The sequence below is a fragment of the Mus musculus genome, chromosome 3 (assembly GCF_000001635.26).
Source record: "Mus musculus strain C57BL/6J chromosome 3, GRCm38.p6 C57BL/6J".
Lineage (NCBI taxonomy): Eukaryota > Metazoa > Chordata > Mammalia > Rodentia > Muridae > Mus > Mus musculus.
In genome coordinates this window covers 89,323,535-89,350,185 of record NC_000069.6, presented here as the reverse complement: position 1 = coordinate 89,350,185, position 26,651 = coordinate 89,323,535, and the positions used below count along the sequence as shown (strand labels likewise).

General features: G+C 52.9%; 2 protein-coding genes and 1 long non-coding RNA gene across 9 annotated transcripts; all 3 read left to right on the top strand.

The window, feature by feature from the left end:
• Positions 1 to 157: 157 nt before the first annotated feature.
• Adam15 (a disintegrin and metallopeptidase domain 15 (metargidin)) lies at positions 158 to 10,546 on the top strand. Of its 7 annotated transcripts, XR_375480.4 has the most exons (25): positions 159 to 377; positions 1,559 to 1,668; positions 2,241 to 2,317; positions 2,701 to 2,779; positions 2,958 to 3,034; positions 3,120 to 3,309; positions 4,178 to 4,243; positions 4,349 to 4,417; positions 4,524 to 4,693; positions 4,823 to 4,907; positions 5,332 to 5,480; positions 5,587 to 5,761; positions 5,976 to 6,068; positions 6,209 to 6,513; positions 6,603 to 6,798; positions 6,996 to 7,073; positions 7,825 to 7,897; positions 8,111 to 8,249; positions 8,609 to 8,678; positions 8,936 to 9,072; positions 9,249 to 9,323; positions 9,410 to 9,473; positions 9,714 to 9,785; positions 10,007 to 10,131; positions 10,233 to 10,546. XR_375480.4 is itself a non-coding variant. In NM_001037722.3 (23 exons), the coding sequence occupies exons 1-23, from the start codon at positions 299 to 301 to the stop codon at positions 10,273 to 10,275; spliced, it is 2,595 nt and encodes an 864-aa protein (NP_001032811.2). In that variant the 5' UTR covers positions 158 to 298; the 3' UTR covers positions 10,276 to 10,546. The 7 variants fall into 7 exon arrangements, 3 of the variants coding, with proteins under 3 accessions (NP_001032811.2, NP_033744.1, XP_006500981.1); XR_375482.4 differs by lacking the exon at positions 8,936 to 9,072; XR_375479.4 differs by lacking the exon at positions 9,410 to 9,473.
• A 1,611-nt stretch (positions 10,547 to 12,157) lies between these two features.
• Positions 12,158 to 16,793, top strand: Efna4 (ephrin A4). Its single transcript, NM_007910.2, has 4 exons — positions 12,158 to 12,348; positions 14,714 to 15,009; positions 15,336 to 15,404; positions 15,754 to 16,793. The coding sequence occupies exons 1-4, from the start codon at positions 12,236 to 12,238 to the stop codon at positions 15,894 to 15,896; spliced, it is 621 nt and encodes a 206-aa protein (NP_031936.2). The 5' UTR covers positions 12,158 to 12,235; the 3' UTR covers positions 15,897 to 16,793.
• A 2,251-nt stretch (positions 16,794 to 19,044) lies between these two features.
• Positions 19,045 to 24,283, top strand: Gm34118. The gene is made up of 3 exons (XR_375829.3): positions 19,045 to 19,203; positions 21,032 to 21,115; positions 24,091 to 24,283. It is a non-coding gene; the product is annotated as a predicted gene, 34118 (long non-coding RNA).
• Positions 24,284 to 26,651: the final 2,368 nt, after the last annotated feature.

Sequence of the window (26,651 nt, the reverse complement as noted above, 5' to 3'; positions counted from 1 at the left end):
TGGGTGAGCCGGAAGAACTGGCCCGCACAATCTCCACGAAGCCGGGCTACAGACGGGAGGCAGGATGGAGGGAAGGCGCGAGTCTTGTGGTGTCCAAACCCATCCCGGTAGCTGCCGGAAAGAGGCTGCGCTGAGCGGCAGGGGCGGAGCCTCAGACGGGGCGGGGCGGAGCCTCAGACGGGGCGGGGCGGGGCCTAGTTGCTGCGCTGCACCGAGCTGGTGTCCGGCGGGGCCGTGGCTGCTCCTCCACGCGTAGCCCCGCACCTGCTGCCCCAGTCCAGCCCGGAGCTCCGCGGCCATGCGGCTGGCGCTGCTCTGGGCTCTGGGACTCCTGGGCGCGGGCAGCCCTCGGCCCTCCCCGCCGCTGCCAAATATAGGTGAGTTCCCAGGACAGTGGGTCGAGGGGATGATTTGGAAAGAGGTACAAGGAAACCCGGAGGCAATGGGGTGTTGGGGTCTGCCGGAGCCTAACCAGAGGGCAGCCTGCGTGATCTGCGGACCAAAGCCTAGGGCCAGGTAATTTGGAGAACGAAAGGAAGAGGAGGATGGGGAGGAGGAGGAGGAGGAAGAGGAGGAGGGAGGATGGCGTCCTCTGTCCTGAAGTCCCGAGTTATCCCTGCAGACACTTTTGAGTCTCAGGCACTGAAGAGCGTGCGCGGGGGGTGGGGGTGGGGCGCTCAGATCATGGAAAGAGTCACTCCTTAGGACTGACGTCTTCGTCTCTCTAGTGCCTAGCTGACAGTTCTACTCAATGAAGTGCCCGGACTAGCTAGTGGGGTTTTAGTGAAAAGGATTATTTTCAGCCGTTCATTCCAGACCTGGGCGGCCAGCACCGCTCACTCGGGTGCGGTTGCCACCAGAAGCCTGGCGGAGCGGGAGGGGCCCGGAGGAGCCAGGGGAGGGAGCTTTCGCCAGGAAAGAGACTGGGACACCAACTCCTCCTTGGAACTTTCACTTCCCGCTGCTGTCTTGGGCTGGGGGCCGAGAGGGTAGGCGGGGGTGGAGTGTCCGGAGAGGAGAGGGCCATTGTTGGGGGGTGCTGGCGGAGGAAGCGGAGGCTGTTGGGAACGGGTGCGCCTGACTGGGCATCAAGGCTGTTTAGGGAGGTCAGAGTGTTTGCACTGCTCACCCAAAGATGGGTGTTCCCGGCAGGCATCTCTACTGTGAGGGAAAAGGAAGGGCAAGTGGGCACTAGGCCACAGACTTCTCTTAGACCTAAGAAAGGGCATTCCTGATTGGGTGGGGAGTGTGATTGGGAAGGGATGGGAACAAGGGAGGGCCCCCGTGAAAATCTTGGGATTGGCCAAAGGGAAGGCAAGGAGGAGCTGCAAGCTGGATACTCTGAACTTTGGGGACTTATGGGTGAAATCCGTAAGTTGGGGAAAAAAAAACCCCTCCTTCCCATATCCTCCTTTAAATCCTGGCACACACTGCAGGACCGCTTAAGTCACTGATATAGCCTTCTGTGCTGAGGGTCGGTGGGTCTGAGGACACTAGTGATTCCAGCCTTGCTAGGGATTTCCTCAGCAATCTCTTAGGATGTTCTGGGACCCTGCAGGAGGCACTGAGGAAGAGCAGCAAGCCAGCCCAGAGAGGACGCTGAGTGGATCCATGGAGAGCCGGGTTGTTCAGGACAGCCCCCCAATGAGCCTAGCAGACGTGCTTCAGGTGAGGGACAGCCTGCTAATAAGATTTTCTCTTTCCTCGCACTCCACAGTATTAATCATCTTGAGGGTAACAGGTCCATCCGGGTCCTGCTCCTTTCCTTCAAGCCCCCGGCTACACTCAGCTCCATCCCCTCTGCACATACGTGTCTGCCTCGGCCTCAGCCTGTCTGTCCATCACGTACACTGGGAGAGTTCTGACACTAAGCCTCCTCCTTTCCACTCACACTGTTCTTTTTTTCAGTAAGGGAGAGATTTGGAAAGGGACAGACAGACAGATACACACTTTCTGAAGCTGAGTCAGAGGAAGGGCTGGGGCCTGTGCTGGGTCCTTCATGATGCTTCCTCTCTGGGCAGGAAGCCGAGAAGGGGTGGCTCAGATACCTTCCTTGACCTCCCCACATAAGCCCCTAGAACAATGCCCAGGCCAGGCAGGGTTTCCTGGACCCTCCCATGGGATCCCCCAACCAGTGACCTAATCACTGGTACTCTCCTGAGAGCCTGAGGTTTTCTGATTTTATAGGATAGAAGTTGTGGGCAGGGATAGGGGAGGTGACATGCCTCTGGTGTCCACAGACTGGTTTACCTGAGGCCCTGAGGATTTCCTTGGAGCTGGACAGTGAGAGTCATGTCCTGGAGCTTCTACAAAATAGGTAAGGTGGCAGGCGCGAATAATTACTGGGAGGTGATTTACATAACCTTTATTATGCACTGAGAACTACACTCACGGACTCCTTAACAACAATCCTATAAGGTAGATGCTATTACTTATCATCTTTATTTAACATTTGAAGAAGTTAAAACTCAGAGAAATTAAATAACTTGCCTGAGTTCGTACAGTTATAGATGTCAAAAATCATCCTGGAACTCAGACAGGCAGGAGGAGCGACAGCTCATCTGTGTGGCCTCCGAGGAACTGAGTAGTTCGTTTGGTGGCATTGCCTGGTTCCTAACAAACCCTTGCCCACCTCAGGCCCTAGCTTGTCACCCCAATACCCTGTGAAGTGGCTCAAATCCTGCCCTCTTTTTCTCACAGAGATCTAATCCCTGGCCGCCCAACTCTGGTGTGGTACCAGCCTGATGGCACCCGAATGGTCAGCGAGGGCTACAGTCTAGTGAGTCAGGCCCTCTGGTGCTGTTTCAGGCCTGGGCAAAAGAGGGAAGGAAGAAGGGAGGATGGCAGCCCTGGAGGAAGTGGGAGGGTCCTGCCTGCCCTTGCTGGCAAGCTGGACTCTAGGGTTGTCTGGTCTCCCCTGTGGGCTGGTGCTAACTAATGTGGCTTCCCTGCTGTAGGAAAACTGCTGCTACCGAGGACGAGTGCAGGGCCACCCCAGCTCCTGGGTGTCCCTCTGTGCCTGCTCTGGGATCAGGTACTGTGGGTGGGTTAGCTACCAGGGAAGAGGATCCACACAGGCAGGGAGCTGAAATACTCTGACTCCCTGTCTTTTTCCTTAGGGGGCTCATTGTCCTGTCCCCAGAGAGAGGCTATACACTGGAGCTGGGCCCTGGGGACCTTCAGCGTCCTGTCATTTCTCGGATCCAAGACCACCTGTTGCTGGGCCACACCTGTGCCCCAAGCTGGCATGCCTCTGTGCCCACTCGGGCAGGACCAGACCTCCTTCTGGAACAGCATCACGCTCACAGGGTGAGGAGGCAGCCTGAGAGCCCAGACCCCAGGGACGGTTGCTGCTGCTGAGGGAGCCATCCCCATGTTTCAGACATGGTGTGAACACTGCCTCGATTGCTATTCCTAGCAACCCGAGAAGGCAGGTGCTGCCCAAAGCTCTATTTTCCAAGGAAGAAATCCTAATTTTCAAAGATGGAGATTACACTACAGTGTGAAAATTAAAGTGAATTGATATGGCAAGTGCTTAGAACTGGTGCCTGGAACACTGTATGTGTCAGCTGTTATTTAGTTGTTTTTGTTTTTGTGTTTCTTTGTCTGTTTGCCTCCTGAGTAACGGGATTAAAGGTCTGCTCTGCCATACCCACCCATAATAGGTTTTGATTTGCTTTTGTTTGTTTGTGTTTAAGATAGGGTCTCTCTCTCTCTATATATATATATATAGCCTTGGCTGTCCTGAAACTTAACCAGGCTGGCCTTGAACTCACAGAGATCCACCTGCCTCTGCCTGTGCTGGGATTAAAGCAACCAACATGCCTGGCTTTAGTTAGTATTTCTTAAAATCGAAGGAAGCCAGGTTTGATGATACACAACTGTTTCCTAGCAGCTGTTTGGGGGTCAGAGGCAGGAGGATAGAGTTCACTGCCAGCCGGAGCTGCACAGCAAGACACTGTCTCAAAAAAACCAAAAGCTTGCTTTGGAGTGGGAAAATAGAGTCCCATTATGGGCTTCATAATCTGTCCTTGGTCCACTATGGGCAGGTCTCTGAGCTCTCACACACCCTGTGAGGTCTTCTTCATCTTAACTACTCAAAGTGGGTATGGACACAGCTTACCCAGCCCTGGCCCTGAGGAGAATCTGCCTGACACATCTCACTTCTTATCCACAGCTTAAGCGAGATGTAGTAACAGAGACGAAAATTGTGGAGTTGGTGATTGTGGCTGATAATTCAGAGGTGAGTGTGTTGACACCATAGCCCTCTCCTGCTCCCTGCCCCACCCCCACTTTCCTACATTTCAAGATAACCCCACTCCCCCCATTCCCCCCCCCCCATCCCCAGGTCAGAAAGTACCCTGACTTCCAACAACTGCTGAACCGGACACTAGAAGCGGCTCTCTTGCTAGACACGGTGAGTCTGGGGCTGGGTAGGAGGCCCAGCCCTCCCTTACTGTGGCCCTAGCCCCATCACTATCTTACTGCGGCCCCGCCCCTTTTCTGAGCCTGGGCCCTTTTAGTTCTTCCAGCCCTTGAATGTCCGGGTAGCCCTTGTGGGCCTAGAGGCATGGACCCAGCACAACCTGATAGAAATGAGCTCCAACCCAGCTGTCCTGCTAGACAACTTCCTCCGCTGGCGCCGGACAGACTTGCTGCCTCGACTGCCCCATGACAGTGCCCAACTGGTGACGTAAGGATCCCAAACTCTGCTACCGGGGCCTGATGCTATCCTGTCACGGCTGAGTGTCCATCCCTTCATCTCCCGTGAGGCTCTGACAATGATGGCTTTAGACTCTGATCTCTCACCTCTGCCCTGCAGTGTAACTTCCTTCTCTGGTCCCATGGTGGGCATGGCCATTCAGAATTCCATCTGTTCCCCTGACTTCTCCGGAGGTGTGAATATGGTAAGCTGTCTGCAGGTCTCCTCATTTCCCCATATACTTCTCCAGTGTTTGGGGCCTTTATTCACTGAACACTCTCTTCAAACTTGTCCAGTCTCAGAGCTGTGGGGAAAGAAGGCAGAGGGCCACAAAGTGGCCTTTACTTGTCACAGAACTTGTGTGTGGCCAGTTGATTGTAGAATACAGAGTTGTCACTTATGACATCTTTGCATTTCTAGGGGGAAAGAGGCCCAAAGGCAGAGGTGATATTTGGGGGATATATATATATCTGGCACCCAGGCCTGGACTCTCCTACTTTAGTCAATTAAGGAGGAATCAGTATCCAAGGCAGTGGATGAGGAGGGGACGGGAATAGTCAGGGTAGGCTGACCATTGTGTTGAGTCCAGGCTGGGGTTGGACCTGGGGTATCTCCCTCCCCAATGATAGGACCACTCCACAAGCATCTTAGGCGTTGCCTCCTCGATTGCCCATGAATTGGGCCACAGTCTGGGTTTGGACCATGATTCTCCCGGGCACAGCTGTCCCTGTCCAGGTCCAGCCCCGGCTAAGAGCTGCATCATGGAGGCCTCCACAGAGTGAGTAACTGGGGGTGGGGTGAGGTGGGGGATGGGATGTTAGGGTTCATGAGGGTAAGGCAAGGTGCGAGAGCCTCTGCCTAGCTCGCCTGGCTGCTTTCCTCAGCTTCCTACCAGGTTTGAACTTCAGCAACTGCAGCCGACAGGCCCTGGAAAAGGCCCTCCTGGAAGGAATGGGCAGCTGCCTCTTCGAACGGCAACCCAGCCTGGCCCCTATGTCCTCTTTGTGTGGAAATATGTTTGTGGACCCCGGAGAGCAGTGTGACTGTGGCTTCCCAGATGTGAGCCCCTGACCCCAAAGCCTTGCCCGCACCCATCTGTGTCCTCGCTCTCGTTATTCAGCCCTGAGTTTCCTGTGTAGCTTTCTGGCTTTGAGGGGCCGGCTCTCGTTCACTCCGTGCCTTTGATACCTGGGTTTGCTCCCTGGGTGGACCGGAGGGCTTGTGTGCAGGCACTGCTGTGAGACTCAGGCCCCCTCTGAACCCTTGCCTGCAGGAATGCACTGATCCCTGCTGTGACCATTTCACCTGCCAGCTGAGGCCAGGAGCGCAGTGTGCATCTGATGGACCCTGTTGTCAAAACTGCAAGGTGGGTATGGACCTGGGACTAGCCCCCGCCACCGAGCTAACCTGCCAGGTGCCAGGCTCAAAGACTCATCCTGAGCTCTGACCCTGAGCTCCTGGCTGACCCTGCCCAGTACCTACTTTGATGCTCACTACCCTCCACAGTTGCACCCAGCTGGTTGGCTGTGCCGCCCTCCCACAGACGATTGTGATCTGCCTGAGTTCTGCCCAGGAGATAGCTCTCAGTGCCCGTCTGACATCAGACTTGGGGACGGTGAGCCTTGTGCTAGTGGAGAGGCTGTGTGTATGCATGGGCGCTGTGCCTCCTATGCCCGGCAGTGCCAGTCACTTTGGGGACCCGGGGCCCAGCCTGCTGCGCCACTTTGCCTCCAAACAGCCAACACTCGGGGTAATGCCTTTGGGAGCTGTGGGCGCAGCCCTGGTGGTAGCTACATGCCTTGTGCCCCTAGGTAAGTGGGGAAAAATGGGCTTTTCCTGAGTTTGTGGGCACCTTGGCGCTTCTTCTACCAACCCTTCTGGCCTTTCTCCCTACCCCCAGAGATGTCATGTGTGGGCAACTGCAGTGCCAGTGGGGTAGGAGCCAGCCTCTGTTGGGCTCAGTCCAAGATCGGCTCTCGGAGGTCCTGGAAGCCAACGGGACACAGTTAAACTGCAGCTGGGTGGACCTGGACCTGGGCAATGATGTGGCCCAGCCTCTTCTGGCTCTGCCTGGCACTGCCTGTGGTCCTGGCCTGGTGAGTAGCCTGGGCGATTGAGAATGGGTGGGAAGCAGCCTCTGACCCATAACAAGCCAGATTCTTCAGGCCAAACAGTCTTGTTTCCCCACCCAGCTTCGGTTTCACGTCTGTAAAGGGGAGCCTCACAGTCCTGCAGGCCCCAGTCCCTCTAAGGCTTTGAGAATGTGATCTTTGCTCTTCTCTCTACGGAGCAGGTGTGCATCGGCCACCGATGCCAGCCCGTGGATCTCCTGGGAGCACAGGAATGTCGAAGAAAATGCCACGGCCATGGGGTGAGCTGGTGTGGAAGAGATGAAGGGGGAAAGCGAGCCCACTGAAGGGAAAAGTCTGGACTTGGAAGCAGACAGACCTCGGTTCCCGTCTTTGCCACTTCCCAGGATATTTTATTAGCCTTCTTGGGCTGTTTCCTCTTCCAAGTGGACATAATAATGGTACCCATATCCTGGAGGGCCTGAAAGTGGCTAACTAGTGACCAGCATATTAAAGGTATTAACTTAGTCGGGCGGGGGTGGCACACGCCTTTAATCCCAGCACTTGGGAGGCAGAGACAGGCGGCTCTCTGAGTTTGAGGCCAGCCTGGTCTACAGAGTGAGTTCCAGGACAGCCAGGGCTACACAGAGAAACCCTATCTCAAAAGACAAAAACAAAAACAACAACAAAAGCATTAGCTTGCTGGCATTTCCCCTGGCACGGATAAAGACTCCCCCTCTCCAGGACTGCCTGTCTACCCATCCTCCGAAGCATTCCTGACAGTCTGAGAAGCTTTAGGGGATAAAAAAGAATTCTTGAAAAGCCGGCAGTGGTGGTACATGCCTTTAGTCCCAGCACTTGGGAGGTAGAGGCAGGTGGATTTCCGAGTTTGAAGGCAGCCTGCTCTCTAGAACGAATTCTAGGAAAGTCAGGGATACACAGATAAATCCTGTCTTGAAAAACTAAAGCAAAATAAAACAAAAAGGAAAGCCATACACAGGGAAGTGGTCCTATCTGACAGACGCCCTCATTGCTTGCCTTTTGTCCTTCTAGGTCTGTGACAGCAGCGGGCACTGCCGCTGTGAAGAGGGCTGGGCACCTCCAGACTGCATGACCCAGCTCAAAGGTAGCTAGAGGATGGGCCCGGGGTATTGGGAAGCTCTGACCATCTCCTCTCTCCTTCGTCCCCTTCCTGACCCCTTTACTCTCTGTCCCTTGACTCTGTGACTCCTGAAGGTGTCTCTGGTTCCTCAGCACCTCACTTCCTCCCTATCCCTGCTCCTCTCTCAGGAGAGAGTTCTTAGCCAGACCCACCCTCAGTTTGGACCTCTCTCCATAGCAACCAGCTCCCTGACCACAGGCCTGCTCCTCAGCCTCCTGTTGTTATTGGTCCTCGTACTACTTGGTGCCAGCTACTGGCACCGTGCCCGCCTGCATCAGCGGCTCTGCCAGCTTAAGGGATCCAGCTGCCAATATAGGTATGAACATCCTGTCCCTGCTGCTGTTTCCTTCAGTCAGGGACAGTCCTGGAGCCCTGATTCTAAAGGCCCCAAGACATTCAGTCCTTACCCCTTGCTTCTAAGTTCCAACTCTCAGATCCTGAGTTTCCTGACTACCATTCCTACACACCTACCTGTCATCTCTGTGTATTTCCCTTAACTTCACCCCCAGATACAAGGGCCACTTCTCTCAGGACCCCAAGGCAGGGGAAAGGTAGCCTTCTTCCAGGATGCTCAAGCACACACAACTACCCTCCAAGGGCCAAAGGGTTCAATTCTCCCAGATCAGCAGGTAGGTGGCTAGTCCCATTTTTTTCTTTGGCTTTCTTCATACTCAGGGCACCCCAATCCTGTCCTCCTGAACGACCAGGACCTCCACAGCGGGCACAGCAGATGACAGGCACTAAGGTAAGCCCTGGATGCCAGAGGAAAGAGGAGTCCACATTACTTGTTAACTCGGGCCTTAGAGGTAGCACTAAGGGTTCAAGACTCAGAAAGACTTGGAGTACTCAGTCAATCCAAGGACTCAGGACCAGTAAGTAGCAGGCAGAGAAACAAGGACAGCCAGAGTGGGTGAGCCAGTCACCACCAGAAGGCTCTGCTGAGCTCTTTCAGCTGGCCCAATCAGTGGCTTTGAGAGATGGTTCTATCCATGCCCTTCACAGCGACCAGAGCCATGGGATAATGGGGCCTTGTGCAAAAGGACCTTCCGTGTGCTAAGATCTGATAAGGCCCAGGACATCATGTGTGAAAGGATGCCAAGTGCCCAGGGCCTAAGCCCTCTACCTTTAATGGCAAGAGGGTGTGTATGGAGTCAGCCTGCATGTCCCCTCCAGCACATGCCACTCCCCGCATGCAGCTCAGTGACCTCACTGCCTCTGGGGCCCTGCTGCCCTCTCTGAACACTAACCCCTTTCTGCCCACATCTGTCTGTTTCCTCTTGCCTACTCTGCCTGTCTGCTCCTCCTGCCTTCTCAGCAAGCTAGTGTGGTCAGCTTTCCAGTGCCCCCCTCCAGGCCGCTGCCACCTAACCCCGTGCCCAAGAAACTCCAGGTAAATCTGGGCTGGGCCTTGCCCTGGCTCAGGACAGGTGGGAGGTGTGGTGCCCAATCGCAGTTCTCATCCCTGCTTCCCCCCAGTGGTGTTCTTCATTAGGAGACCAGGGTGCCCCCTCAGCCTTCAAAGTCCCAGATGCAGCAAAGGGTGAGCCTCCCGCCATGGTCTCTACTACCACCTGGTGGTCTATAGTAGGACTGCAGCCATCCAGGGACTCCGTGATCGATCTGCACCTTCCTTCCCCGGGGCTCTGCGCATGCTCCCGTTTTCCTCTGGACACTCCCACCCCCACCCTCGGCTGAGTTTGCATGTCGACCCCTGGGTAGTGTCTGCACGCTCACTACCTTGGACCATGCTTTCCAAGCCACTGCTCCTCTCTTTGTTCAGGCTGCGCTGGCTGACCGATCCAATCCCCCCACTCGCCCTCTGCCCGCTGACCCTGTGGTGAGGCGCCCAAAGGTAACAGTGAGGGGGAACAGGACATTGCCTCTCCTACCTAGAGCAATGGTGGCAATGGGAGACAGGTTGCCTCCCTCTGTGCCTGACGGCATGTATCCCAGTGGCACCTTTGGTAGTGACAGGTTTGTTTGGAGACAAAAGTGACCACTAGCACGGCTCTTAGAACCCCTACATTGTGGGTGAGAAACATGACCTCTTTCCAAACTGGCCTTCTTTCTCAGTCTCAGGGGCCTACCAAACCCCCACCCCCAAGAAAGCCACTGCCTGCCAACCCACAGGGCCAGCACCCACCAGGTGACCTGCCTGGCCCAGGAGATGGAAGCTTGCCGCTGGTGGTGCCCTCCAGGTAGGTGAAGAGGGTGTTGCTGAGGTTAAGTGACTTGCTGCCAGCGAGGCATCTAGGCAGGAGTTCTGACCATTTTCCTTCTTGGCTTTTCTAAACTCCAGGCCAGCTCCACCACCCCCTGCAGCATCTTCGCTCTACCTCTGACCTCTGGAGATTTGGCTGCCTCCTTCTCAAGCTCTAAGACTCAAAGAAATGGAACCTCTGCCCCAAACACTAGAGAAGCAGGAGAACAGACAATCTGGTGTCCAGCCCTAAAGAACCACCAGGCGCTGTTAAGCAATACCTGGGGACGCACTAAAATAGCTGCAGCGGGATGCTGGGGAGGGGCCGAAGCCGGGGCTGGAGTAGGTGGCGGAAGGACATGGACACTGTCTATCTCTGCTCTGTTGTAATAAATGTGAGATCTTGGAATGTGTCTGCTCCTGGAAGCTGGGTAGTTCCTGCTGTTTGCAGGTCTGGCCACTAGGAGACGCTGCTGGGTCAAACCAGGGCCTGTAGAATAGGATCACTTCCCAGAAAGGGTCAACAAGAATGTGTCACTTAGGATGCCTCTGGCTTGCTTCTGCCCAGTCTGGGTCCGATGGCCTCTGGACTCCCAAGTTCTCCCCAGCAATGCTGCTCAGCCCCCACCACAGCTAGAGACAAATGACCTAAGTCGTCAGACCTGCATCCCCACCCTCTGACCAGTGGCTGGGAAAATGGATCTAACTGGTGTTCTCAGAGCCCTGAGCCTGGGTGGAGCAGGGCAGCGGCTGCTTGGATTCCAAGGCTTCACACCTGCCTCCTCCACTTCCCTGCCCCCACCTGAAGGTTCCAGAACAAAGGTGCTTTGTGCTTTGTACTGATTGCTACCACCTCATCATTTAGACCTCAGGACTGAGGACTCCTGGGAGAGAGGTGTGTGCGGATAAGGGGCAGGCTGTGTCCCACAATGGTCACCCAGCACGATGCTCTAGAGGAATGTCAGGGGTGTCCCCAGAGCCACTTCAGTCCTTCCCCTTGTACCATCTGCGTGTGCAAAGCAAAAGAACAATGCATGGAAGGTAATTCTGCTTCAGCCTCCAAAAGTATCTGGGGTATCAGGTGCTGGCCATCATGTGTGTGTGTGTGTGTGTGTGTGTGTGTGTGTGTGTGCGCGCGCGCGCGCGCGCACGGCACCTATGTACACACTTTCCTACCCCCAAATAGGAACTTGCTGTGTGCTGACTAGAATGCTGGATTCTTCTATGGGTGTACTTCATGTGCCATCCAGCTCTGACCTCCCAGACTTCAATGAGGCTTTCTACCTTGAACCAATGAAGACACAAAGGACAAGATCTAAACATAAACCGAACCGGCCCTCTTAGGTGGTGCTGCATGAACCCCGTGGCTGTAATCCCAGCACTGGAGAGGATAGAGCAGGAGGATCATTGCCAGTCTGAGGCCAGCCTGGCTTATAATAGAAGTTCCAAGCCAGCCAGACTTTAGTGTTAAGACCCTGTTTTAAACAAAATAAAGTACAACATAGGATTTGAAAGAAGACAGCCTTGGTAAAGTGCTTACCTGAGTTTGGATAACCAGCACCCGTGTAAAAAGCCCTAAGTTTAGTGGTTTATTTCTGTAACCCCTCCGTGGGTGGGAGGGGTGAGGTGGGGCTAGGAAACAGGAGCACCCCCTCCTACCCCGACCCCAAGCTTACAGGACTGCAAGCCAAGCCAATCAGGGTTCAGTGAGAGACCCTGTCTCAAAAAATAAGGTGGAGAAGGAATAGAAGCGCCGACACGTACACACACATAGAAAACCAAAACCCTCAAGCATTAAGTCCTTAGTGGAATATCCACCATGCCACCCTCTTCCAGCACAGTGAGATAACAAAGGGACGCTTTGGCTAACCTGGAGCGCTCGGGGCACAGGAAGCACAAAGGGTTAACAAGAGTTGGCGCTGAGTAGAGAGGCGGAGACAAGTTTTCATTGGTGGAAAGTTACCCAGGGCTGTGGTCTAGGAGCCTCCACACCCCTCCTCCGTTCCGTACCCCCCACCCCCCTCCACTTTTGTACCTTTCTCGCCGGGACAGAGAAGTGGGCCGGGACCAGCCGGGCCAGACCAGACTGGACCCCAGGGGCGATGCGGCTGCTGCCCCTGCTGCGGACTGTGCTCTGGGCCGCGCTGCTCGGCTCGCGCCTGCCGGGGTGCTCCAGCCTCCGCCACCCAATCTACTGGAACTCCTCTAACCCCAGGTAGCACGGCCGAGCGAGGCGAGAGCCGAGCTGGGCCCGCGCGCTCCCAGGCTGTGCGCGCGCCCGCTGCTCGCCTTTTTGCAAGGCGCTGTCTGAGCCCTGCCCAGCCGCGCGATGGGGCTCCTTTGTTTGAGCCGGCGGGGGAGGGGCGAGGCGTGCCCGGGGGTCCCCCCCCGCCCGAACGTGTGTGTGGGGGCGAGCGGACCACCCTAGTCCTGAGGGTGGTCGGTTGGAGTCTGAGAGCAGGGAGCTGAGGGGGCCTGGGCCCCGTATTCCGGGTCCCGCCCCCCTTTTCTAGGGAGCCCAAACCTCCGGCGGGGCAGGAGCTGGGGTGGACCGCTGAGAACCAGGGAGGGATTTTTACCCAAGTGAAAGAACGTTGAGTTCCTCTCTGGTTCTGAGAGCCTCTCGGGCCCCTGGATATCTCTGCTTCCATCTTGATCTTATTTCTGTCCAATCCTGGCCCTGTTCTTCCATCTGATTCACCTGTGGGCCAGTCATTTGACCTTGCTCACCTCAGTTATGTCATCTACAAAATGGGCTAATAATACCCAGTACCCTGGGAAGCAAGTGGACTGACTGAGGTCAGGCTTGTGGAAAGGAGTGCCGCTGTACAGATTTCAATGCTTATTTCTTCCCCTCTGCTGAGCTGGCTGCCTTTGAACCTCGGTATTTTTTGCTGTTTGCATCCTGCTTCCCATTCCTCCCTGCCTCTCTGCCTTCCCCATCTGTTTTCCTTTCTGATTTTCTACTTCAGACAATCTGTGGCTCTGTTCATTTATTCACTAACATTTGATAAGCACATACTCTGTGTGTGTGTCAAGACCAGTGCTGAGCTGCTGGGCTTTACCAATGAAACCCTGCCCCGTGGGAGGCCACAGCCCCCCAGGGAGGGCAGGCCTAAAGATAGTCATTCCAATACCAATACCGGGTGATAAGCGCTATTGTCCTGGACTCTGACTTCTTCTATCTCAGTTCCAGACCAGTCCCTCAGCCCCCAGCTCTTGTGTTTCTAGTTCATTCACCAAATTCACAAGTATTTCCTGAGCTCTGGCTTGGCAGGGGGTGTTTCTCCACACCCAGTGTGATGAAGCATACAAAGATCCTATCTCCCCTCTGTTCCTGGTTCCTTCTCTGGCTAGTGGTCAGAGCCTAGCCCAGGAATCCTTCTAATCAAGAGTCGACACAGCAGGTGGTTCTTGGCCACCCACTGAAGGATGTTTAGAGGCCTTTTCTAAATCATGCTTTGTTGTGTGCGTGCCTGTGTTGGACTCATTCGGTATGTGGTGCTTGGGGGGTGGCCTGTCCGGCCCTTCTCGCCTGTCCTGGCCCCTTCGGGCTGCTTCTGAGAGGAGAGGAAGAGAATCTTGATTGTGTGGAGGGGACTGTCTTGATAATGAGCATCTACTTGTCTGCTTAAGAAAGGAAGCTGGACTGTGTGTGGTGGCCTGTAAATCCCAGTCTTTGGAAGGCTGAGGTCACACATAGGGCTCACAGCCAGAGGACCCTCCATCAGCCCCTGCACTCACTCACACATACCCACATACACATTCACGCATAGCTTAAAAAAATGATAAAATGAATGAAGACTGAGGTAAAGCAGGAAGATAGTGAGTTCAAGGCCAGCCTGGGCCATATAGTAAAATCTGTAAAAAGTGAAAAAGCGCCCACCTACTCATTTTCTTTTCACTGTGGGGGGCAAGAGTCTACCTCTCGCTGTGATGACACTGAAGACCCTCCCAGCTCCTGCTTCATGTCGGTAACTATTCTGTGGGCATATATCTGTTCCCTGCCTCAGTGTCCTGGCAACGTTCGTCCTCTTAGCAAGCACAGATGGTAGGCCAGGCCCCATGGGGGTGGGGGGGGGGGCAATAGGCTGCAGGGAAGGTGCCCCTATAGATAGGGTATGGTGATGGTCTCCTCGACAATAACAAGCCTTGTGGGCTGGGCACTGCAGCTTCTAGCCTTGCTAACACTGACATGATGGGCACATTTATCTATCAAGGAGAGGTTCAGTCTGGGAATTGGCGCAGGCATGTAAGCTCAGCTACTTGAAAGGTTAGGACAGGAGGGTCGTAGATAGGTTCAAGGCCTGCCTAAACTATAGAGCCTGTGCGATTTAGCAATACCCTGTTCCAAAAAAAAAAAAAGCTAGTTATAGCTCAATAATAGAACATTTGGTTCAATCCCAGCTACCAAAAAAGGGAGGACATTTTTTTGAAACGGGGTGGATCTCTCTTAGAAACTCATGTATTCCTGAACTATTCCATCTCTAGTGGGTATGACAGAGGCAGGCTCAGACCCCACATGTGCCCCAGTGGTCCTATGCTATAGCCTATCAGCCAACACTCCCTTGTGCCCACAGGTTGCTCCGAGGAGATGCCGTGGTGGAGCTGGGCTTCAACGATTACCTAGACATCTTCTGCCCACATTATGAAAGCCCAGGGCCCCCAGAAGGCCCGGAAACCTTTGCATTATACATGGTGGACTGGTCAGGCTACGAGGCCTGCACGGCAGAGGGGGCAAATGCCTTCCAGCGCTGGAATTGCTCGATGCCTTTTGCCCCTTTCAGCCCTGTTCGATTCTCAGAAAAGATTCAGCGCTACACACCCTTCCCGCTGGGCTTTGAGTTCTTGCCTGGAGAGACTTACTACTACATCTGTGAGTGCCTCTGGGGGAAGGTGGGGGAGAAGAGTGGGACTTTGCCTTGTGTCAGAGACCTCTAAAGTAAGGAGAAAGGAAAGGCTGTGGGGAAGGGAGCTGTGGCTCCTGATGCTTAGAGAGTTGGGTTGAGCTTGGGACGAGGTTAGGGAACAGCTCAACTGAGTCTGCAGGGAAGAGTGTGGAAGCCAGGAAGGACTAGGGAAATGCTGAGAGCCATGGATGGGCTGGTACCTGGAGTGCCTCCCAAAGGAAGAGGACCTGCTTACAGCCTATCACCAGGGGATGGTTTTCTTCTCTAACTTCTTCCTCTCAATTTCCTACAGCGGTGCCGACTCCGGAGAGTCCTGGCCGGTGCCTGAGACTCCAGGTGTCTGTCTGCTGCAAGGAGAGCGGTAAGTGAACCAGGGTCTCCCAGGTAGTCCTTCCAGCCAGTGTGGGAAGGAGAAAAAGACTGGGGAGGAAACAGGAACATCAGACCTAAGGGGCCCGTCAGGCTTCAGACCCTTCTCTGCTAAGTCATTCCTGTGGGAGCGTCCACTACACCCTTTTAAAAGCTGGGCACAAAACGGGGTGTCCAAGGGGCCTTTAAACTCTTAATTGGGCTTGAAGACTACTGGCTAGGAAGACTTGGAAGTTGGGGTTTGGGAAGGTAGTGGATGCTTTGGGACCCCCTCTGGGAAAGACCTGGAGGAAGCTGCAGAGGCAGCCCGCAGACCCAGCAGTTCTTCCTCTCCCTCACAGGGTCATCACATGAGTCAGCTCATCCTGTTGGGAGTCCTGGAGAAAGCGGTACGTCCGGGTGGCGGGGAGGACACGCGCCCAGCCCCCTGTGTCTCTTGCTGCTGCTGCTGCTCCCAATCCTCCGTCTCCTGAGAGTTCTGTGAGCCAAGCACACCTTCCAAGTCACCCCAAGGAACCGCAGCCCTTGTCAAGAGCCTCTGTGGAAGGGGTTCCTGCCACCATACAGGCGATGCCAAACCAGGCAGACAGGATGAAACTTTGATGTGCAAAGTCGGAGGATCTGAGGTGACCCTTGTAGGTGACTGCCCCCTCACCACAGGCTGAAGAGGGACCTGTAAGGCAGCTGCCGACAGTCCGACAGTCCGGGGGCGCCCAGGAACATAGCATAGCTGCTTTGATGGTCTTGTCTCCTCCCCCTGGAAGACTGGGATTCCAGGGGATCAACTCCTTGAGACACTGAGGGCCCAAGCCAAAGACCTGGGAACAGGTGGGTTCCTGGCCAAGAAGCAAAGGAGAAGCCATGGCGCCTGTGCCCTCCAGGCCTCTTCCCAGGAGCAATTGTTGCCCCTTCCTGGGGGCCACTCGCTTGTCTTCTGTGAAGACGGACTTGCCATGAGGTTGAATTTCATGCTGGTTTGTATTTTTTATAAAGTGTTTGGACCAAACCTTCAATAAATCACCCGTTCTAGTGGGGCATGGTGGCTCACACCTGTAATTCCAGCACTGGGAGGGTGAGGGTGGGGAGAGTGAGCAGGAGGTCAGATGGGTATGGGAGACCCTGTCTCAAAAAAAAAAAAAAACAAGAACAAAGCAAACCACCACCTTGGAGAGCAGTGAGCAGGCTCAGCAGGTGAAAGTGTGAGCTCACCACAGAGCCTTGACCACCTGAGCGAGGTCAATCCCTGGAACCCACACTGTGAAGAGAGAGAACACACCCCAAAAAGTTGTCCTTCGAACATGCTACACGGCGTGTCAATGGATATGCCACACACATGCGCGGGCACGCGTGCACACACACTCAAATAATAAACTTAGGTTAAAAACCACCCTTCTTTGTGTGGCCCTCCCTTGTGGCTTCTTCCCTGACACCTGAGCTCCCTGGGGTCTCAGCATGGCTTGGCCTGACCCCCATGCCAGCTGTGTCCAGGCCCTCCATGCCAGACATCAGTGGGCACCCTTCTGGGCAGTTTGGGATAGGTGCCAGCAACAGCTGTGGTGCCTGGCACCCTCTCCCACCTCTCCAGCCATCTTCCCGTGCTAGGTGGCAGATGCTGTCGACAATCCACTCTGGCAGAGCCTACTTCGGGTACGAGGATAAAATCCGGGGCGGGGGCACAGAAAAGCACCTGGGTTTCAGAATGCAGGAGTCTTAGCGTTGTGCCCCCGCCCCCTCCCCCCAATCCACTAGGGCACTCTACGCGGTGCCTGGCCTAGAACTGGGAAGGTGGGGTCAGATCAAAGCCTTCTTCCCCAGCGGCCTCTTTGTTCTGAGCTTTTATAAGGAGAAGGGGGTGGGGCTCAAGAGGGAGGGCTCCTTCACTCTTAGTCCCATACTGTTGCATCTTCTCTCAGATAAGACAGACACCCTCTAAGCTGACCCGGTCCATCTTTTTTAACCCTGGCCTAGGTGGAAGCAGGGAGCGAGCACCCCTTCCCCTGTAACTGTGCTCTGTCCTCCCTGGTGCCCCGCAGCTCCTCTGGCTAGGTGCCGGCCTGCCTGGCATGAAGCCAGCGATCAATAGGTGGATGTTGTGCTCATTAGTCCAACCCGGCTGCGGCAACGAGAGGTGGCGTGTGAACATTATGGGGTGGGGGCTTGAGGGGCAGGCACCAGGATGCTGAGGATTGCGAAGCCTTCTCCCATCTTGCACACCCAGGTCAGACCGGTTCCTCTCTCTCTAAGGGAATGGAGCCTGTCTATCACACAACACAGACTTTGGCTCTCACAGTTCGTGATAATTCTGTGGCTGTAGCCAAGGCCCAGGGTTAAGGACCGTGACTGCAGGCAGAGTAGATTTTGAGATAATCCCTTTATTCGAGGCCACTTTAAGAAAATGCCCCGTTATCAAGTATGTGTGTTAGGGTCCTGACCCTAAACTTTGATCTTTAGCAATTAAAAGATGTTTGTGTGAGGAAGAGAAGGAAGACTAAAAACTGTGGGAGGAGCTGTGGGCTGAGTCTTTTGGTCCAGCGTTGGAGTTCCATCGCTGCCATCTTCCTGGAGGGCGTCTCTGTTGCCATGGAAACCAAAGATACAGTTTCCTCGGTCCCTCAAAAGAAAAATCACAAGCAGGGCAAGTCCAGGGCAACCGTTTAGTGGCCCCTGCTCTGGATTCAGAAATACGGTGTCTCACCCACGTCCCCGTGGGTCTACCTCTTCATGGACCCAGAAGGAGTACTGGCAGGCAGCATCAATTCCAAGAGCAATAGGGACAGGGAACCTAGTTGGCTTTTCTTGAGTTCAGACACATGGCCTCAGTTTCAGACTGTTTTTGACACAGACTCGCGGGTTTGCAGACAGACAGCCCAGGGCGGATACTGGGGTGGGCCCAGGAACCAGACTTAGGTAGTTACAAACTAGCGCCCTCAGACTATAGGCCTTCAGGCCAAGCCATTCCCCTCTTTTTCTGGTCCCTTCCTCACAGTGTGGACCCTGTACCTATGGCAGTTGCCCAGATACTTCCTGGTAGAAAGTTCTGATGGAATCTGCTTTTAGGACCAATCCAGGCTCTGGGCGGCCCTCCCACACCTGGCCCTACTCATGAGAAGTCTTCGTGGCGTGCTCAGAGGCACAGTTCCAAGAGGTTAGGCAGGCCTGCAAGTTTTGGGGCGTCGCCGGTCTCCCCTAGATTCAGCGGCGCTAGACGGCTGAGGGTGGGGCCCTCAATTTACTAAGCCAACCCTAGTCTCAGCGGTACAGATACAAAACCTTAACCTCTCCCTGCCTCCCTGGTTTGAGAGTCTCTTGCCTAGATTCTGCTCCACACTTACCAGGTTGCAAATTGCCATTCACATTCCGAGTTGGTTTTTCTCTGTGACACCCCCCCCCCTTTTCTTCTTGCTTCTTTCATATTCTCTTCATCCATTCATTTATCCAGTGCTCTGTGAGCTCGAATGCCATTCTTTTAGCCACACTAGCTGGGGTCGTCGGGGGATCCCCAGCAGTGACGCAGTTGAAAACTGTGGTCTCTGGCTTCTGAACAGCCAATAGAATCCCGGAACCTGGGGCATGAGGTCATCAGTGGCAATCTGCATTGGTTCAGGCCTGGGAAAGAAGGTCCCCATAGCAACCGACGGTGCGTCCAAGCACAACCTTGAGAGTGGTCACTGCTCCAGCTGCTGGGCTCTGTCTACTGTAACTGCTTTAAGAAAGTAATGGGATGAGGAAGTTGGAGTGGTGTTCAACGTCCTAGGTTCTGTAGCCTTCACCCAATCAAGCTCTTGTCTTCCGTAAGGTTCCTTTTCTCACTCAGAGCAAAGGTCAGGGCCACTTACCTTAAAAAGTCGAGATTGGGGTTATTTGCAACAGCCGTGGTGCTTTGGGTGCAGAGCTACTGCCATGGGGAATGTCAATTCTGAGATCTGTGTGTTCATCTGCATATTGTCTGCATCTCATTTGCATTCTGTTCATTTAAGGTCAAATTGGGCAGACATCTCCACCTCCCTATCTCTGTCACTTGTCTATATCTGTAATCTATCCCTTGGTGGCTCTGTATTCCTCTACTGTCCAATTCCATGATCCCCACCCCTCCTCCCACTCTCCAAAAATCTCCTGGGGGTAGGAAGTGGCAGAGACTAGCTAAAGGAGAAAGAATAAGGAGTCTGCCTCGCCTCTAGATGTTGGTGACAGATGGGGAGTGCTGGTCTATACTGCCTGGAGACTAAATTGGCAAAGCTAGTGGTGGGGGGAGGTGCCCCGGCTGGGTTGAAGGTCTCCAGGGCCAAATCACCCACATGCCTGGTGGGATGCTGGGACTAGGGATGCCGGGTTCCAGCAAGGAGCAGGCTTGTCCACCTGTCTGGTGCCAGGGCAGCTTCCTTCCCCCCAATTAAACACTAATGAGGTGTCATTTAACCCTTACCTTGCCTACTAGCTATCATGTATATGGAACTCAAATTCATGGTCTCACACTGATAAAAAAGAGGAAAAGAAAGCCTGTGAGGAAACCCAGACAGGGCACCTGGACACAAGAAAGGAGACACAGATGCATGGGTGTGGTGGACAGAATATTCTCTGTGAACTCTCGAGGGATTCTAGGAATGAGTAGCCCTGTCTAAATGCATCCCCCCTCCCCTCATGGATTTACATGATCTATTAAACACCTCTGCTACCTAAATACCAGACTGCAGGTTGGATGCTGAGGACGCATACTGGCAGGGGACAACACCCCTTCCCTTAAGAAATCTTCAATGAGTGCCGGGCAGTGGTGGCACACGCCTTTAATCCCAGTACTTGGGAGGCAGAGGCAGGTGGATTTCTGAGTTCGAGGCCAGCCTGGTCTAGAGAGTGAGTTCCAGGACAGCCAGAGCTACACAGAGAAACCCTGTCTCAAAAAAAGAGAAAGAAAGAATGAATGAAAGAAAGAAAGAAAGAAAGAAAGAAAGAAAAGAAAAGAAAAGAAAAGAAAAGAAAAGAAAAGAAATCAGAGACAAGAATTTGAGGCCAGCCTGGTCTACAGAGTAACTTCCAGGATACCCAGGGGTACACAGAGAAACTGTGTCTCAATAAATAAATAAATAAATACCCAGGGGTACACAGAGAAACTGTGTCTCAATAAACAAACAAACAAACGGAAAGAAAAAAAGAAATCTTCAGAGATAGACCAGCCAGGCCAGCCATTAAATAAGTATAACGTCAAGTGTGAGCATTAATACAGAGCTACATGATTGGGACACAGGGGAGAATGGGCTCTAAGAAAAGGCTTTGGTTGAGAAGATCAGCATTGCAGGGGGGCGTGGTGGCGCACACCTTTAATCCCAGCACTCAGGAGACAGGCGGATGTCTCGAAAAACCAAAAAAAAAAAAAAAAAAAAAGGAAGATCACCATTTAAGCCAGCAGATATGTACATTACAATTAATGGTGTGTCTGTGTTTTTTGACATAGTAAAGGTCTCTCTCTCTCTCTCTCTCTCTCTCTCTCTCTCTCTCTTTCCCCTGCCCTCATGTAGAGGTAAACATACTGTGAAGGCGTATACCCACAGTCCTTAAGGTGCATCTCAACACGGACCTCCATATCTCAGTCTCTTCTCGTGAACACATACTGTGGTTTTATTACAGATCAATGTTTGCTGTGAAGCTCTTGTGCAGATTGGCCTGAACCTGCCCAGCCCGGGGAGAACCGATGTTGGCTCCACGGGAAAGGTGGGCAGACATTATCTTCACATCAGAGGGCAGACACCCACCTCCTGAAGCAGCAGCAGCGTGGCCAAGGGAGACAAAGGGCCAGGCTCCAGGCTTTAGCTACTCCTCCACATGGTGGACCACTCTGCCTCCCCAAATGACATGGCTATCACATCCACCAGGAGCCCAAGTCTCCTCCCCCTCCGCTTCTGTGTAAAAGAACAGACCAGCTCAGACCTGTCTGCTGGCTGGCTCTCTCCCTGGGGAGCTGATCCTTTCCAGGGGACAGGAGAGGGCTGGGGAAGGGCTCGCTGAGAGGTTGCCAGATTCTCCACCCTGACTCTACAGCCTGCATTTCTCCCCACCCACTCTGGTCTTTGCCCAGGCATAAACTCCTCCGTTGCCAGGGATGTCCTGATTGTTGGACAGAGGGTGGGGGCCAGAGCTCTAAGGAAGATGGGGTCTGGATGGTGATAAAGACCTCTGCCTCAGGTCTTCCAGTCTCCTCATAGCCACTTTCTAGAAGTCAAAACTTGGGAGCATTGGATCTCGGAACAGTTTGAGACTAGGAAACAGCTGTGCAGTCTGAGAAGGCCAAGAGGGTCTGCGCCCACAGTTTGAAGAAGGGATTTTTCTTATTTATTTATTTAGACATGGTGTAGCCCTCACTACCCTTGAACTCACAGGGATCCACCTGCCTCTGCCTCTTGGGTGCTGGGAACAAAGCTGTGCGTCACTACACTAGGTTAAGACTTTTTTTTTTTTAATATGACTCTCTTTTCCTTCAATCTATTTCATCTTTTGCTACTCTCTAAGTCATAGGTCACATTTCTCTCTGTGGTAGTTGTCAGGAAAGCTTTAAAATGCAGGAAAACAGTGGAAACAGATTCTGGGCTGGTCTAGGTGGGCAGAGCAAGGTAACCTTGTAATAATGACTCTGCTGAAACCTCCATGAATCAAGCATCTCTTGAGCCCTAAGCACCGGGCTAAGTGCTTCCGAGAGAGTGTGGGTCTTGATCTTTGCAACAGCGACTTCTCAAGCAAGGGAAGGCATGATTAGCCCCACTAGAGAGATGAGAAACGCAGACTCGGAGAAGCTAAACGACAGGCAAGGCGCAGAGTACTACCTACTAGTTTCATGCTAACATTGGCTGTGTTCCCTCCTTCCCAATCTTTCTTCCAGTACCACCAAAGGTGCATACATCCCTAATGTAACACCCCAGAGATGTCACCTTCTACAGCCCCCTGGGCTCCCTAGGCCCAGTAGAGGAATCAGGGCATGGGTAGGAACTGGAGTTGTTACACTTTGACCCCTCCCCCAAGCCCTGCATCCTAATTTCCTGTATCCTTAGACAAGGGGCACTTCGTCCTCTGCAGTCAATCCTATTGTCTTTTTCCTATGTGTGTCTCCATGTTACCTCAGGGAGTTCAGCATACCACGGGGCCCTATGGACTCACAGGCTCAGAAGTCAGAAGAATGCAGCACCTGGCCCCACCCCATGGTACCCAGGTGTCTGGGCTATTCACACAGTGGAACACCCGGAACACCCGTGACCCTGGGAAAGGTGCAGAGCCCGTGAATATTTCATGTCAGGAGCCGGCGGCTGCCGCTCCCGTTCACATCATGCCCAAGCTTCCCTCTTACAGGCTCCTTGTTTATTTGTTTAATGAATTATTTATCCAGCCCCCTCCCCTTGCAGCCATCCCCTCCCCCAGGCCCTAGCCTCCATGATTTATTGAACTAAGCTCAGCTCTGTGGTTGCTACTCCTCGTCCTGGGAGCTGCCTTGGGCTACACAGCCTGAGTGCTCCCTGCGCCCTAGACCTGTTCAGCTTCCTGATTCCTTGGCTCCCAGGGGTGAGAAGAATACAGTACCACGATCAGAATTTGGGGGGGGGGGGTATGAGCTCAACCTTCCTAGGAAGGTCATGGCACCCAGTCCCAGGGCCAGTGGGGCCCGAGGCGCAGAGGACCAGCGCCATGGAGAGAACTCTGGCTTCACAGACAGCAAATTAGAGTCAGGCCTAAGAGTTTCACACTTAGGTCTGTGACCTACTTGACCTACTGTGGGCGATGAAACCAGGAAGTGATTTTATTAGTAGCAGGCAGCTTGATCATTATTATTACTTTGAAACAGAGTCTCATTTAGCCTAGGTTGGCCTCAAACTCATTTTGTAGCTGAGGATGATTTTGAACTTTTGATCCTCCTTGCCTCTACCTCCCAAACTCTGGAACTATAGGCACGACTATACCTGATTTATTTTTTAAAATATAGGCTGGGTGGTGGTGCTCACCTTTAATCCCGCATTTGGAGCAGAGGCAGGTGGATCCCTATGAGTTGGAAGCCAGCCTGGTCTACAGAGCGAGTTCCAGGACAGCCAAGGCTACAGACAGAAACCCTTTCTTGAAACAACAACAAACAAACAAACAAACAAACAAACAAACAAAAAGACTGGGTATGTTGGTATATGACTCTAACCCTAGCAGCCAAGAGGTTGAGGCAAGTGGATCTCTGTGAGTTCAAGGCCAACCTGGTCTACACAGGGAATTCTAGGACAGTCAGGACTACATAGTGAGACCCTGTCTCAAACAAGCAAACAAAATGCCTTATTTTATAATTTTATGTGTATGGGTGTTTTGCCTGCATGTATGCCTATGCACCATGTGTGTGTCTAGTGCCTGAAGAGGCCAGAAGAGGGGGTAGAATCTCATGGAACTGGAAATACAGGTGATTGTAAACTGCCATATGGGTGCTGGGAATCGAACCCAGGTCCTTTGCAAGAGTAAAAAGTGTTCTTACCTACTGAGCCATCTCTTCAGTCCCTAACTACACTTTTAAAGAATGAAACAAAAGACGGTCATAAGGACACGTCCCTTACAGCAGTGGTCAGTATTGCTTTGTGAAACTGCCTATGTCCCATGTCACAGTACTGTAGATATGTGTGTACATACGTACTGGCTGGCAGCACCAGACAGATAATCTATTCCTACCGCAGGTCAGTCAAGAGTGACTGGAGTCACAGATAGAGATAAAGGTGTACTCCCCACTGACAGAGGACTCCTCCTGCCACACATCAGGCCCTAGGCACAAAGAGCAACTCATCCCACTCACAGAAAGACCGAGTCCTTCAAGAATTCCAGTCCCGAAGGGCAGTGGTGGCGCACGCCTTTAATCCCAGTACTTGGGAGGCAGAGGTAGGTGGATTTCTGAGTTCAAGACCAGCCTGGTCTACAGAGTGAGTTGCAGGACAGCCAGGGCTACACAGAGAAACCCTGTCTCGAAAAACCAAAATCCCAGCACTGGAGGCAGACGCAAGTGTTTGAGGCTAACCTGGTCTAAATAATGAGTTCCAGGACAGCCAACAATACATAGAGAGCCTCTGTCTCAAATAAGTAAGTTAGTAAATAAATACATAAATTCCCAGTCCCCTTGGGGCTTTTGAACAGCTGTAGCTAGGGATGCATATACTGCATGGTCTATACACAGAACTGCCTCATACCCTTGTGAAGTTTGTACTTGGCACAAAAAAAGTTACAACATACACAAAAAGAAGCTGGCATTAGCATTAGCTCACACTCCCTTACTAAGATGGGGAGACACATAAGCCCACTTCCCACCAAAGGAAGTTGCACGTTTTTTGTTTGCTTTTTTTTTTTTTTGTACAAAGTACCACTTGCCAAGAGTGCACTCTAGAGACAGAATCTTCATAGAGGGGCCCAAATCAGTCAGCTAACACTTCCATGGAAGAAGCCTGAATACCAGAGGATCAGATCCCACAGACACAGGCCCCACAGAGTGTTCAAAGTCGGATTTTGGCCAGAGAAAAAAAAGATGGTCTTAAACCCAGGGTTAAACAAAGAGGGTCCCAGGAAAACAAGGGAAACAGTTCAAGGAAAACAGCCCCCCTTTAAAAAACTATTTATAATTATGTGTGGACCCCCCTTGTGTGTGTGTGTGTGTGTGTGTGTGTGTGAGTGAGTACAGGTACCTTTTGAAGGTGTAAGATCCACCAGAGCTAGAGTTACAGACAGTTGTGAACCATCTGGTGTGGGTCATGGGAAATGAACTTGGGTCCTCTTAGAAGAATAGAAAATGTTCTTAACCTGTGAGCCGCCTCTCCCGCTATGAAGCTCTATGGATGACTATTGGTCAGAGAGGGTGGAGTACAACATTCTAAAGAGAAATTTCTGGGCTCTAGAGAATGGGGCCCAAATCACACAAATCTTTAAATTAAAGCCAGGTTTTATTATTTGTGTATTTTTCCAGTTATGGGGATTGAACCTAGGCTCTCATACAAATGCCCTACCAATAAGTACATTCCCAGTTTGGAGCCCAGATTCTAGAAACAGAAATCTTAAGTTTTCAAAAAAAAAAAAAAAAAAAAGTTCTGGACCAGTCCAGCACCCTGCACTCGTATGCTTGTGGGCAGGCTACCCGGTGACGCTGCCTTACAGAGAGACGCTTACTTCTTTGAAGCAAAGGTATGGCACAGAGGGGCTGAGGCTGGGGCTGGGGCTGGGGCTGGGGCTGGGGCTGGGGCTGGAACTCCCAGGAGTAGGCAGTTAGCATTATTTGGGTGAAGCAAATCTCTTTGGGAATGAAGAGAGCTGTTTGCAAAGTCCCTCACTCCCATCTCAAAGGGCCTCATTTATTTTCTGGCTCCCAAGAAGAGAGAGAAGGTATCTCCCAGGAGTGGAGAGGTATCCCAGGAGGACAGCACCCACTCTTGCCTAGCAGCAGGGAGGCATGGTACCTACTGTGCATGCGGTGCCCTTCCCCCAAGGCAGGCGTGTGGTCAGGGCCTTGTACTGCCAAAGGTAACTGACTGAGGTGCTGCTATCTTTCCTACCTCTTGAAACACAACAAAACAGCAATGTGCCTGCCTCCCTGGGCACAGGTGCTGTGGGTTCTAAGAACCCAGTAAGGCCCGGTTCTGCTTTGTCTTTCAGTCTGGGCTTCTGGGAAAGAGACAAGATAAGGGGTGAATGCCTAGTAGATCTGTATTCTGGATCCCTCACAAAGAGGGTCAATCACATGGGAGAAGAGTGTGTCTGTATACGTCAGTGTCTCTGTCTAGGGGCCTATGTTTACACCAATTTCTACTCTATAGGCACCTTGTGTGCCTAGATTGGACTGTATGTCAAGTGTCCATTGCTCCTGTTTCTGGATATGGACACCTTTATTTTTTTTCTCTCCCATCGCTGTGTGCATGTCATCTTTGTGCCTGTATGTCCCTAAGAAGACAACTGCTGTGGCAAGTGCTGGAATATAAGGTGCCCTCTGTCCTTAGAGAAAGCATCTATGGAAGCAGGAATGAGCGTGCCTAAGGACATCACTGAGGGAATCGGAGGCAGTGAGGGGACCTCTGTGGGCTTTCCAAGAAGACTGCTCCATTCCTGCCTGGCTCCAACTCGCCTTGGCAACTCACCACCACCAAATACCTTTGCCCTGGATTACCATAGAAGGCTTAGGCTTTTTTTTTTTTTTTTGAGACGGGGCGGGGGGTGGGGGTGGGGGGACACGGTCTCGCTGCGTAGCCCTGCCTGGCCTGGTACT

What these genes read in the sequence shown, in the direction of transcription:
- Efna4 (NM_007910.2), top strand. Translation starts at nt 12,236, where the DNA reads ATGCGGCTGCTGCCCCTGCTGCGGACTGTGCTCTGGGCCGCGCTGCTC. An exon ending in AGAGACTTACTACTACATCT is followed by an intron (nt 15,010 to 15,335) that starts GTGAGTGCCTCT and finishes AATTTCCTACAG; the next exon opens with CGGTGCCGACTCCGGAGAGT. An exon ending in TGTCTGCTGCAAGGAGAGCG is followed by an intron (nt 15,405 to 15,753) that starts GTAAGTGAACCA and finishes TCTCCCTCACAG; the next exon opens with GGTCATCACATGAGTCAGCT.
- Adam15 (NM_001037722.3), top strand. Translation starts at nt 299, where the DNA reads ATGCGGCTGGCGCTGCTCTGGGCTCTGGGACTCCTGGGCGCGGGCAGC. An exon ending in GTGACTGTGGCTTCCCAGAT is followed by an intron (nt 5,762 to 5,975) that starts GTGAGCCCCTGA and finishes CCTTGCCTGCAG; the next exon opens with GAATGCACTGATCCCTGCTG. An exon ending in GAAAATGCCACGGCCATGGG is followed by an intron (nt 7,074 to 7,824) that starts GTGAGCTGGTGT and finishes TTGTCCTTCTAG; the next exon opens with GTCTGTGACAGCAGCGGGCA.